This window comes from Brugia malayi (assembly GCF_000002995.4).
Source record: "Brugia malayi strain FR3 genome assembly, contig: Bm_v4_Chr4_scaffold_001, whole genome shotgun sequence".
Lineage (NCBI taxonomy): Eukaryota > Metazoa > Nematoda > Chromadorea > Rhabditida > Onchocercidae > Brugia > Brugia malayi.
The window spans coordinates 287,271-300,707 of NW_025062478.1; the positions used below are offsets into that span (position 1 = coordinate 287,271).

Below are 13,437 nucleotides of genomic sequence, written 5' to 3' on the forward strand. Positions count from 1 at the left end.
ATATGATAACATAGAGGGAAAACAGTTTTGTTGGTAATAGTATGATAAAATATAATCTTAAGAGAGTTCTCTTAAATTTTTATGATTTATATTTAAATTGAATTTATTGAAATTGCATAAGATTATCAAAATTAATCCAATCGAGTTTTGAAACATACTTCTCGATGAATGATGCCCTAAACGCTTAGCATTTTTCCTGAAAAGCCTTCGAGTGTTTCAAGTATCGCAATCTTCAAAATTGAGAAGCTCTCTGTTAATCAGGCATGAAAACTTTGATGATTGAAAAAAAAATTTCAAGCTATTATTATTATTCATCAATTCTACATATCAAATGCAAAAATTAAAACAACAATTTTTTTTTGATGTTAAATTTGCAAATAAAAGATTTGCTTAAATTTTGGTTTAAAATCTTATATTTCGTATAATTTAAATTAATTTTATTTATTCAATCTGCTGGTCAACTGAGCATCACTCATAGCTTTACCTATTAATTTTAACTGCGACTCTTCTGCACTCATTGAAATCCTTCAACTCTCTCATAAATAAAATTATTAAAATTTAATAGTTAATCTAACCAATCAATCAGAAAGATGTCGTTTGGCTTATCTGAATTTTAGAAGAATGAAGATTGAAATTTAAATTCATTAATACCTAAGAGTTTGAATTAGTTAAAGTAACACAAAGGTTTGGTTTAAACGAGTTAACAAATACTTTAAGTATTATCATCCAATCAATACTAAAAGTAGAATTAGAAGCGAAAATTGAAGCAATGAGACGCAATATGTAAACATTTCAAATGAAACTTAAAATGGTTCAAGAAATTTTGGAGTAATGAAAAAAAGAGATAAAATTGACAAATTAAATTATATATATATTTATTTATTTGTTTATTTAATTTAAATTAATTTCTTCAAATAAATTTAAATTATTTTCTTGAAATTTAAAATAACAATTGTACAAAATCAATTTTTTAATGGGAAAAGTTCTAAATTTCATTTTAAAACTTTTTTCTCATCCGTTTCCTTTGTTGCTGTACGTTTAAAACTTGTCGATCCGGTGCTTTTTCCTGAACTTCTTCTATTGTCACTTCAGGAAGTGTTTTTTTCGTACTCTACAACAAAAATTTAACAAAATTTGATATTTAAAAACAAATTATGTTTACCACAAGTTAAATACTCTTACTTTTACTTCAAAGTATCTCTCAAAACTGAAAATGCGATTTGAATAAATTTTCCTTACAATATTTTATATCTAAGAGAAATTAAAATTTATCGCATTCATAATAATTGCCCTTAACCTTTTAATACTTTAAAATAATTAATAAATGCATTAGATATTTATGAATAATGAAATATTATTGCTTTCCGCATCTTACTAAAACAATATATTAATAATTAATAAGTTAACAACATTTTAATCAAAAACAAAACAAAAAAGAAAAAAGGAAAAAACATTATAACAGAATACATTAAAAATAATAAAAGTTAAATCTAACTACTTTTTAACAACTTTTTAAAATTTTTCATACAAATAGTACCATTAACTTTTTATGAAATAAACAATTGACATTACTGCTAACTTAGTTATAACTAACTTTACTTCAACTTTACTTTACAAGAAATGGAGCTCACAGTGGAATGTGATTTAATAATGTTTGCTTCAGGAGACAATTCGTCAACATTTTCATTTGAAGTTTCTTCTTCCTTCGTACTATCTTTCTTTTGCCTTTGTGTCGGATTTGTCCTTCGAAGCGCTAAATAACAACAAGCGCCAATTGCCGCACAGATAGTAATACCAACAACTATTAATGATATTATTATTATCCATATAATAATTCCAGATTTCTTGCTCTTCTCTCCATCTTAAAAGAAAGCGCCGAAAATTGAAAACAAACAAACAAATACAAATATATTTTAAAAGAAAAAGTGATTTTTGAAAATTTTTTTTACTTATTTTTTATTAATATATAATAGACAAATTAATTGCAATTAATTAAGCTTTCATTCTTAAAATATTCTTTTCGCCATTAATTAAAAAATGAAATTTACTTTTTGTGCAATCGAAAAAGAACCAAGTTACATATATTTTGATTGATTCTTGAATAACTGTCACGGAACAAAAATCTTGTACCTGAAATTAATAATTCTCATTTTGGGTAACTAATTTAGAAATAGGCAAAAGCGATAATTAATAATTTTATTACTTGAAAATTTACTCTTTCGTTATAGAAAAAATTATTTCTAGAAGATTCAATAGTTTCACTCGTAAATACGTCACGTAAAGATAAGTAAGTAATTATAGTCCGACCATACATTTTTTTCCATTAAACAACATCGGATAGAGTTATGAATAGTTATTTGAACAGTAACAGTTACATAAACTGAAAAAGTTCATCGTTTTTTGTCTTTACTTTGGTAATTTACGTAAGTGTTCTTGAAACGTACCACACGTAACATATATTCGAAATCTCTGGGATTTTTTATAACTTGAATTTTGAGATTTTCAGGTTTAATTATAGCTTTTTCAAAAGCATTGGTCAAAACTTTGTCACATTTGTCGTCCAAACTAACAATTGCTATGCAACTATTTTCGACGTCATAATACGCTTGCTTTGATATGCATTCATTTGACTCGTAACGTGACAAATGCTGTAATTTCATTTTACCAAACTTCCAAATTGACGTAATTTTCGAGAAAGTCCAAACGTGACAGCTAAGTTCCCGAGAATTTGTCAGATCAAAGAAATTGTTCCTTATTTTTAGTAATCTGAATTCCAAATCTCATTCAATCATTGAAAGCTGCTTAATCTGCTTAAAATATTTTAGGCTTCATCAAATTTCGAGACTATCCTCTCATTAGTATCGCAATTCTAAAATCATTTATGATAAAATATTTAATTTATAATTTTAATTTCTAAAAATATTCAATCAGCTCAACGACTTCAGTTTAACTCACATCGTCTATTGATTAGTTATTTTTGAGTACAAACTGCTAAAAAATCAAATTTAGAATAAGAATTAATGAAATGTTTGAATAGGCTAAAATTTTTCAATGAGTTTACAATTTATTCAAACAGTTAAATTTTATTTCAATTTTCAAAATTTGCTAAACTTTAAGCTGCTTAACTAACTGTAATTCGTGCACGGAACTGTGCGTAAGTATTGACAGTGATCAAACAACCAACAATGCTAGAAAACAACCGCATGGAATAGTATGAAATACTGCAAGTGTCACCTCATTAGTGTCACAGCAATTTTATCATTCAGAAACATTAAAATAACACAATGAAGATAATACGCTATTAAATTTTATGTCAGTAAAACTGCAAAGAATTTTGAAGGTACTCAAATTTGTTTTTTGTTTATGAAATTCACCGCTTTGTTCAGAAATGTACGATGACTTCCGCTCTTTGCGCTAAAACGTGAATGTTTGAGCAATTATATATTAGCATTGTAATTTTAAAATATTAAATTAGACAAAACGTGAGGAAGAGCTAAATTTAGTTACACTATCAAATAGCATTAAAATTAATGGTAAGCTTAAATTTGTGCTTAAACCGGAAGAAAAATGTTACAAAAATTCAGATAATTAAGTTTATAATAGATTGAAATAAAATAAAAAAGTTAAATTAAAAGATGAAATTTCATTAAATCATGATAACAATAGATAAACACTAATTTCATTTATCACTAATAATTATCACTTCATGAATTGCTTGTTTAAGTTGCATTAACAACTAAAAATGCTGTCGAATTCTGCAACATTTTTTGGTAGAATAGAATTTTTTTTTTTTTGCTTATTAATTTGATTCAGTTATTCGTTATAAATTTCAAAGTCTTTTTATGAAAAGCTAATTGCAATGATTAATGAATGATAAGCTTTCACAGTGGCAATGACAATATGTGATAAGTTATCAGTTATCAGTGATAAGTTGTCAGTTGTGTGATAGCAATGAATTGATTATTGATATGCTACCAGTTTGTTTTAACTGATAAATTCATTTGTTTAATTTGTTTAAACATTAAATTCATAGAATCTTCTCAAATGGAAGCATTTCTGTTGCCTGAAACAGATCGATAGAATATTGTTTCTATTTTCCTTCTTTTTTTTTTTAAATTTTTTTTAAAATTTTTTTCACACCTCAGAGAAATTCTTTATTATAACTTTAATTTGGTCGTTTTTTTCTTTATTTTGATGACTTCAACAATTTTTACATTTTTTAAAATTCTCATTTTGCTCAAATACTTCAGAAAAAAGTTTTTCTGATCTAAAATTTTATAAAATAAATAAGAAAGAAACCACAGATAATTAAGTACGTTAAGCATTCACTTACGCACGTGTTTTTAGTCCAAAGAAGAGAAAAATTACCATACAATTTTTGTATGCGTGAAATATCACAATTAGTAAGTGTCGGTTTCACGTATTCTCCGTCATCATTAATTGTCTGATAGTGATAGAAAGGTGACATTATAGAATCTTTTTCCCAGGAATGTTCCAAACCCAAAATGTGACCAATTTCATGGATTGCTGTTGGTAGTAAATCTATGGTATCATATCTAAAATACCTAAATTTCATTTATTTTTTTCTTAATTTAATTTTTTTTCGAATTTTTTCTTTTTTTTTTTTAAAGATTCAAAAGAACATTCTCAATTTATTTAATCAGTTTTTCTCTTAAAACTGATAAGAAAACTAACCTGGAAAGTTCTGTGATTATCATTGCAGCCCATTTTTCATCTGCGTCAAAATGAATTAATCCATAAGGTGGCAGTAATGTATGTGCTAGTATTTTACCTGTAAAAAAAAAAGAAATCTGATTCAGTTCTTTCAACAAATTTTGCTGGAATATTTTAAATATTTAATTCAATTTTTCTTTTCTATGCAAGCAATAAAAACTAATAAAATAATTTCTTTTTCTTTTTGAAACAGCTATCCGAGAGAGTTGTCACCAAGAAAGCATTGATAAATAAGTATCGTTACCTTGCACAGGTATCATCATACCTTCATAATCACCAAATATTCATTTACAGTTAGCGCCAACTTATTCTCTTCTACTTATTATAGTAAAAATAATGTATTAAAAATTTTTATTGTATAATTTTGATCATTATCTAAGTATTATCATAATCACAAAAAATTGATATTGTCAATTCCTAAAACATAAATTCGAATAAAATTTTCTTTTTAATAAATAAGAATGTTTATTCTTATTCTGATCATTCCATAGCTATTTTACTGATAACAAAAAAAAGTGATAAGCCTGGTCCATCAAACGAATATCCATCTCCATGTTCACCGCTGACAAATGCAATTTTAATATTTCCATTTCTTTTTACTTCGATGAAATTTAATTGTGTCACCGTTGACCATTCTTCAAAAGCTGTCTTCATTACATTTCTGAATTTTTTTTTTTTTATTTTTAAATTGAATTGAAAGTTCTTAGTGAATAAATATATGTATGTGCAACTTCATTTAGAACTGTTTAATTTTAAGAACGAAAAAGAAAGTTTTATTGTATTTTTTATAGAGCAGCAATAATTATCACACCTTTAATTATCATACCTTATTGTTTTTCTCGACAAATGCTTAGGAATAGTTCCTATCGAATATGTCAAATTTTTGCTCTTCCATTTGTATGCTCTATTTGAATCTGAAATATTTTGATAAAATGAAGGAAAGTTCTTGAAATTTCGCAGAGAACTGTTCAATATCGATTAGAAAATAATCCAAAAGAATAAACTACACTGATCTTTGCTTAGCATTCAATTTTAATTTCTTTTTTTTTTTTTTCAATTTATTAAGTCCAAGGCTAAAAAATCTTTCTTTCAAGAACTTTGAACTTTCCTTCTTAGCTTTCTTTATCAAATGATCGTAAGTTGACAGTAAGCTTATCAGCAAAATTCAAAATGCTAATCAATGCACATTCTATTTTATTCATAAGCTACTGATTAGAATATCAGTGACTTCCGGCCTTCCGTAAATTAAACGGTGACAGAAATATTACGGACCATTTGAATATGACTCATTAACAACCTGTCGTGCACACAATGTCTCTCCGATTTTATGCCGTTTCTGCTCATCGAATCCATCCGTCTTTATTAGATTTTTAAAATTTTGAAATAATCTAAAAATGCTGTTCAAATATAATTAACACAAATTATATTTACTTTAAAGCTTTGTTGCATACATTGAAATATTATATCTAATGATGTGTATAAAGGAAGTGATAAAAGAGTGATAAAGGAAATTTACTGATAAGAGAAGTTTTAATTTTATGTTTCGTTAAAGATTTGTTAGAAATTAATTAAAGTTAAGTATAATTATTATTAAGGCTGATAATGATGTCAACAATATGTTATGAAAATTATATAATTCTTAATCTATTAAATTGTTAGTGATTAATTGTATCAAGATAAAAAATTATCAGTGATAACATTTTTTGTTCAATTAAAAAAATTTCTTTTTTTAATATTTAAAACTTGCAAAAAGGAAAAAAAAAAAAACATTTACTTGTGAGTTTCATAAGTATGCTTTAATAATTGAGTATTAAATTGTTTTTTTAAAAAATTGTACTTTGCCAAATACACCTGTAAATTATTTGTAATTCATTGCATAGATAGAATAATAAACAATTTTCCGTTTTAATTTTTTGAGTATAAATTTGATGCAAATAATTTCAATACAGCATGACAAAAAGGAGTTGAAAGATTCGAATTTCAAATTTAAACTATCGTTGAAATGAAATAGTAACAATAAAGATTTACAGGTGCAAAGTTTTTGACATTCTTCGATGATACAAACAGAACAAATACTGAAACGAAGATTGCATTGATGGTCACACAATAACATAGCATATGCGTTATGAATTAAAAACCTGAAATCCATTTCATACTGAAATATGACTGAACTATTATTAATATGTAATTACAGCATGTTAAACCTGTATTCATCTCATATTTAACTTTTAGTAGAAAATGGGCGCAAATTTGCTTAATTGAAGAAACTTGCGCACTTGTACACAAAATTAGGATTTTCTATGCTATAATTTAGGTATATAATCTAATTTAATAAATAAATAATAAGTTTTTGTTACAACAAATTGTTTAGCAATTGTCTGCCAAAGAAAACTGAAGTATAGGACAAATAGGAATTGCTGATGCATAGGAAAGTTTTAAAATGAGAAAAACTATTTTTAAACGATTATCAGTTTACCAATTTTATGATCGATCACAACAAGTACAAACTTTTATCTGCAAAATATTCAAGCATTTTAATAAAACTAAAATATCAAAAAATTGAATATATCATAAAGATAAATGTAAAAATTACATTTTTACAGCAAAATTTTGTATTGCACATTTTTATTTGTTAAAACATCACATAAAAGTTAAATATGTAATAGCATTTCAATTTTATAATATTTATTAGCATACTTTAATTCCCTCCCAGACTTTACAGAAATCGAAGATCAGAAATGGATCGATAGAAAATAATAGTTTAATTAATGATTGCTCGGCTTAGAGTTATTCATAATGACAATTATCATTAATTAATAAAGTTTGCTTGAACGATGATAAGACTCTTTGCGCTTTTATCACTCATCAGACTCTCTATACTTTATTCATTTCTCGGTTTATTTCAAAGCAAAACAAAAATTCCAATTTTCTAAAGCATAAACTAACGTCAGATGAAATTTGATACTAATATAAGACCTAGTTTTTACTTATCAGACCTAGTTTTTACTGATCACTGAAGTTGTAACTTCAGTTGTGTTAGTAATTGTTATCACATATTCTTCAAACGATCAGATCATTTTATCAGTTTCATATCTTTTGCTTCATTTCAAAACTGATTTTTTGCATTAATTACTTCAGAAAAAAGACAAAAATCTTTCTGAGGGCAAAAAAAAAAGAAAAAACTAAAATCTTTGCATCACTGAAAGAGTATTTGAGAGGTTTGTTGCGTTGATAAATTACAGAAATTATATTCAGTTCTTGAAACTTTAATATAGAATTTTTATTATCTTTTGTTAACTTTTAATCTTTAATTTTAACTTATATGCATTATATTTCTATATTTGTTATCATAAATTTGATTTGTTCAATTTATAATGTGAAAATAATAATTTACTCTCTATGAATTACTTAGGTTTTAATTAAGAAATACATATACACTGCTGAAATCTTCTTTATAAGTTCTTTTCGAATTAAATTTTTTCCATGCTGAATTTGCTAAATGAGTACCAAAAGACACTTATAATTACTAGATTTGAGCGATTTTAGTATTCGAGTATCAAATTATTGTGGAAATGAATGCAAAATGTGACGCTTTTATTTTGCAAGAAAACACAAAAACCCGTTCTCTATGAATACAAATTAAATTTCAAACAGTACAAATAGAAAGAATGTAGCATAATATGTACAAAAATATGCAACAAATTAACCCATACATTTGTCCAACTTTTTCAATTCTAAATTTTGATACACTCGATGTGACTTCTGTTGAAATTAGCTTTGTGCCAGAAATGATTAATATTTCTAATGTTTTGTAATTGTGTGAGTCATACTAATTCAATGAAACATTCATCTTTGCAATCCTCAAAATGACCAGTTTCCAAATAAGTGCGCAAGCAAAATAATCAAAAGAAGAATTTTTCAAGTCTGTTTCACTACTTGCACACTTTTCGTTCTCGTTTCGTTTTCTGACAGATGAATATATATTTACGAATATATATATTAAAGTGTCGTGAAATCTGAAGTGCACCCCAAACCCGTTTTCAAAGAAAAAAAAAATGAAAAAAACTTTCATTTGTTGTTGATAGCACTGAAGTTTAACAGATCAAAATTTAGACTGCATATCTTTCTAATTCAATATACCACTAAAAAATTATTTGTCAAGATACAACTCCAAGATCGAAGAAACAAGGTGTTTACTGAAGTTCAACAATATTTTATACAAATAAAAGCTGAATGAACTGCTTATGTCCTAGCAATTTTCTGTACAACATCATTAGCTGATTGTGGAGCAGGTCTCTTCTTTGTTTTTTCTATACATATTTTCTCGACGAATGCTATTAATGAGTTCTTATCAATCGGATGAATAATACTGTTATAAACAGCTTTTGCAGTTTTGCTTGAATTAGGCAAACTTTTATCTGTACGTTCACGCATAAATTCCCATTTACCATCCTGAAACAATGCAAATACACTGGAACTATTCATATTTTTATGCACTTCTAAGTAACAAAAAATAAAACTGTTGGAAAACTTAAAATTTTTGTCAGCATAGACTCTCAACAATCTCATTATGCTAACGCCAGAAAACTTAAGATATGGAACTTCTACCGAACATTGCGCTACACCAAGTGGTTGGATTAATAGCTGTATTATCTTCACTTTACTAACTTACATGTCAATAATTAAGTAAATCACATGCTAGTCTACAGTAAATATAAAAATCTCCAACAAAAATAAAAGACTAACTTTAAAAGTACATTCAATAATTTTATTATCATATGGCAACAATTTCTTTGTAGCTTTCATTTGCGCCATTGGTTCTGACTGATTTTGTACGAAAAGAAAGCCAATATGCTCTGGCAATTCACCAGGTTTCGATATACGCCTTATCCTCAATTGAAAATCAATTGAATTATGAGATGGAGGCTTCCATTTCAACAATGTATCACATCGTCCGCAACGATATGGCTGAAACGTAAACGGAATATATTAATTTCAGTGTAATAAGCTTATTAATAATAATTAAAAGTTAAAATTCTATAGTACCGATCTATAAAGCTAACTTAAAGTAATATGTAGTAATACAATATAAACTGAATTTTAATACAATGCATTGATTCCAGAGTAGAGAAAAAGATTTTTTCTAATTAGCAATGAAGGTCATTGCTCAAAATCCTGCAAAAAATTTCAACAATAAAAAAAATATTCTTAGATTCGAATAAATCGCATAAATTGAGAAATAATAATCAGAGAAAACAAGCAGCTTCTTTAACTACTTTAAAGGAAACACACACTTATTTTTGAGACTTACTTCATTTACTGATTGAAAAATTAAGCCATCAATTTCATGTCCAACATTTCTCGTAAATTTCTCATCAAATAGTTTTGGAACTGCTTCCAATTCCCAAAAATCCTGCAAAAACAGTTCTAAGAATAAAAGAACTAAGCTGCTGCAAAAGCTACTCAATATCAAAACAATGAACATCCTTATCATACCTTATTACGTATGCTTATCGGTTCATTTTCTCTCTTGATACGACCACTTCTCAACGCATCACGACGTGGTTGAATTAAATCTTCACGAATACATGACAAACGTGTAGTGAAATCACATTCGCCCACATTTTGTCCCTAAAACTAAGTAATCATTCAGCATTGATACTTCAAACATTCTTAAATTCGCTTCCAGATTTATGATGGAAACTTTGCCCTATGATACAAAACAGTAGCACAATGTATCAAATGAAAACCTCAAATTTAATAATGTCGTAGATGAGCAATCTTGGTACATCGATAATATCACCAGATTCTCCTTTTACCTGTAGAAACGTAATGCCATTATGATCAAAACATTAGTTTATTTTGTTTACAGAAGATAATTTCGAACATTTAACGTGTGCTCCAACCTAAACCTCATAACCAGATGGGAAATCAGCTAAACTTCAGATTAGATGAAATCGATCAAACTCTGAAATTCCGAAAAATGCCACTTTTGCAATAATTCATTTATGTGAAAGCAAACTCCAAAACTGAACCTTTTCGATTATCATTTCACAATCTAGAAGAGTATTTTGAATATGACGAAATTCTTTTTTATGCGGAAATGTTATACAGGATATTTTAAACACATTATTATTCCGATCAAATGCGTATATTGAATCATTATCGTCAATAAGCACCATATATCTAAATTAACATAACTATTAAAGGTAGAAATTGATGAAATAGTAAATCAAGCATTAAACCCCTCTCATTATAATTAATTTATCTTTCTTCTGTATCTATGCTTTTAGAATCACAACACTGGGATAAACTTTAAAAGATACTTATTTACCTGATTCCATCTGCTTTCCAAGATACCATATACTTCCTCTCGGCCAAAAAACGTAAATTATCTCTTTCCATAGATACTGGTTGACTGCCAGGAAAACCATCTCTTTTATAGTTACACATATTCCGAATCTGAATATCCGGTTAAATGACAGACGGACAACAATACAGGCCAGTAATGCAAATCAAAGCATTTTATGTTCACATCTTTTATTTGAACCCTAAGACTGAAAAATAATACGATAGTAGCAGAGAAACAGTTAAGCTCAACAAACCAAGCGAAACAATCAACTAAAATGGCTGGCATAAAGATTTAGAAGAGATTTATAAAAGCGGATATAACCTTATTTTGTAAAATGGTTCTCGTTATGGGATCTGATACGTATTTGACACTAGGTACTGCTCCATCCATAAATTTAGGTTCGTCTGGAAATAACTTATAATTCCAAAAATTTCAAAACAAGGAGATTCAAGTCAATAAATTTCGAAATGTTAATTTTTTGCTGATGGCTACTCCACCACAAGTATGAGCCATGGCAACAATGACTGGATAAAAAAAGAAATAAAACTTGGATTTTGACTTGTCACTTGAAAACACTGCACTCATTATTAAAAACAAGCTGAAAACATAGAAATCAAGCCGGCTAAAAATAAAAATTAAAACAAAAAACACACCAATAAGTTCATCAGTGTTACTTGAGATAGCTTGACCACTAACGACATCGTCAAGTGAAATCCTATCACCATCAACTGGGCCATTTTCCCAGGCAGGACGTGGTGGTGCCTAAAATTGACTTCATTTTTCTCGTCTAATTCTATGTTTATTACTCACTGAATGAATGTTCGGGAAAATACACAAACCAAACTTGAATCACTCGAAAATCCAAAATGAATATCAAGTGAATTTTGCTTTTTCTATAAAAATAATTCTTCACGATCCATGATGCAGAAAAAAGTACTCTATGAACTACTGAAGAAAAAAGATATAAAAAAAAAAAGTTAACATAAACGGCGAGATATGATCAAAGAAAAAAAAAAAAAACCTCAATTCTGTCATCTTCGTCACCGTATCTCTGCATCAGCTCATCCAAATAAAACTGCTTGTAAATGCCATTTGGCCTCATTTGTGCAAACGAATAAATGGCAGCATCGATTGCCCAATCCATAGCACTTGCAAGATATGCTGCTATCAAGAAGCCTGTCCTATTAAATCCGTGAGTGCAATGTACTGCCACTATGTCTTTTGGATTTGCCTGGAATTATACATTAATAACAAGGAATCACATCTAAACAATCAATAAAGCTTTATTTCTTTCCATGTAAAATGTAAGAATGTCTCTCAGGATGACAATATTACTTATGTTTTCAAAGTATATATAGGATAGAGATATAATCTCACTCATCTATAATGGAATTTGGTATATCATAGCCGGCTGAAAATTTGTTTAAAACTGTAAGAAAGCAAATAACTTAAGAAAGACAAAGGTGAAAAACACAGTGAAGCTGGATCATTAACCTGAAGAAATCCGCGTACTATCCGACAAAACTGCTCTGTTTCGGCAACAGTCGGTGCTTCGCCATGACCTTTCATTGGGATCTTTTTATAAATACAATTCCGTTTCTCGACCTAAATAGTAGAAATAAAAATGTAAATGAAAATTTATTCATCTCCTAAAAGCTATAAAACATATTTCGAACAATAAGTTGGTTACAATAGAGCTAGAAATTATAGTAAAGAATAAAAGTTATAACATAAAACTACAAGAAATTATTTTAAAAAAAAATTAAAAAAAATTTCACCTCTTTTTTATTGTAATAACGATTGGTTTTTGTGAGATCAATCCATAACCCAATCCTCGCACCTGGTTCGGCACCTCGAAATTTGTATGCGAAGACATCTCGTGGATGAAACTGCAACTTCTTTTCAATCTGCTCATCATACAGTTTGCAAAGAGGAGTTTTGAAAGGCAAAAAATGTTTTGCAACAATCTGAAATGCTTATGAAATTTATTTATCCACACAGTTCCTCTTCAATATCCAGAAAGTTCGAATTGCATAATGGGTTCTGGAACGTTATTTCAATCCTCCAAATGTTATAAGTAATATAGTAATACACTACATGAAGACAATTTGAATTCTGCTATATCCAAAATGAATCACCGTAAAATCAACATGGAATAAAGTGCAAAAAACGCATACCGAGCCTAGCGGTGGACAATAAAGCCAACGATCCGGAGGGCCAAGATGAGCTTTCTCGATGTCAAGCTTTCCACAGTCTGTGCTACTCAACTCTTCGTCACTTGCCATTCATAACAGATGGAAACCTAACACTGAGTTATATCATAAATGTATACCTGAAATAAGTAAAATCAT

The 13,437-nt window shown here is 28.0% G+C and overlaps 3 protein-coding genes across 4 annotated transcripts; all 3 read right to left on the bottom strand.

Annotated features, from left to right (window-relative positions):
- Positions 1 to 582: 582 nt before the first annotated feature.
- Bm1234 (Uncharacterized protein) lies at positions 583 to 3,205 on the bottom strand (the record flags this gene model as incomplete). 2 transcript variants are annotated; one of them, XM_043081154.1, is made up of 6 exons in its annotated part: positions 583 to 606; positions 1,037 to 1,111; positions 1,632 to 1,861; positions 2,049 to 2,130; positions 2,445 to 2,648; positions 3,131 to 3,205. In XM_043081154.1, the coding sequence occupies 6 exons, from the start codon at positions 3,203 to 3,205 to the stop codon at positions 583 to 585; spliced, it is 690 nt and encodes a 229-aa protein (XP_042937088.1). The 2 variants fall into 2 exon arrangements, with proteins under 2 accessions (XP_042937088.1, XP_042937089.1); XM_043081155.1 differs by lacking the exon at positions 583 to 606 and having other exon boundaries at positions 998 to 1,111.
- Positions 3,206 to 4,027: 822 nt separating this feature from the next.
- Bm6713 (Matrixin family protein) lies at positions 4,028 to 4,997 on the bottom strand (the record flags this gene model as incomplete). The annotated part of the gene is made up of 4 exons (XM_043081156.1): positions 4,028 to 4,063; positions 4,334 to 4,556; positions 4,696 to 4,792; positions 4,979 to 4,997. The coding sequence occupies 4 exons, from the start codon at positions 4,995 to 4,997 to the stop codon at positions 4,028 to 4,030; spliced, it is 375 nt and encodes a 124-aa protein (XP_042937090.1).
- A 3,979-nt stretch (positions 4,998 to 8,976) lies between these two features.
- Positions 8,977 to 13,371, bottom strand: Bma-cel-1 (mRNA capping enzyme, putative; the record flags this gene model as incomplete). The annotated part of the gene is made up of 13 exons (XM_043081157.1): positions 8,977 to 9,186; positions 9,481 to 9,702; positions 10,046 to 10,147; positions 10,231 to 10,365; positions 10,485 to 10,553; positions 10,770 to 10,920; positions 11,069 to 11,196; positions 11,408 to 11,490; positions 11,740 to 11,848; positions 12,108 to 12,317; positions 12,581 to 12,691; positions 12,865 to 13,053; positions 13,264 to 13,371. 13 exons carry the CDS (start codon positions 13,369 to 13,371, stop codon positions 8,977 to 8,979), a joined length of 1,827 nt encoding a protein of 608 aa, XP_042937091.1.
- Between the last annotated feature and the right edge of the window lie 66 nt (positions 13,372 to 13,437).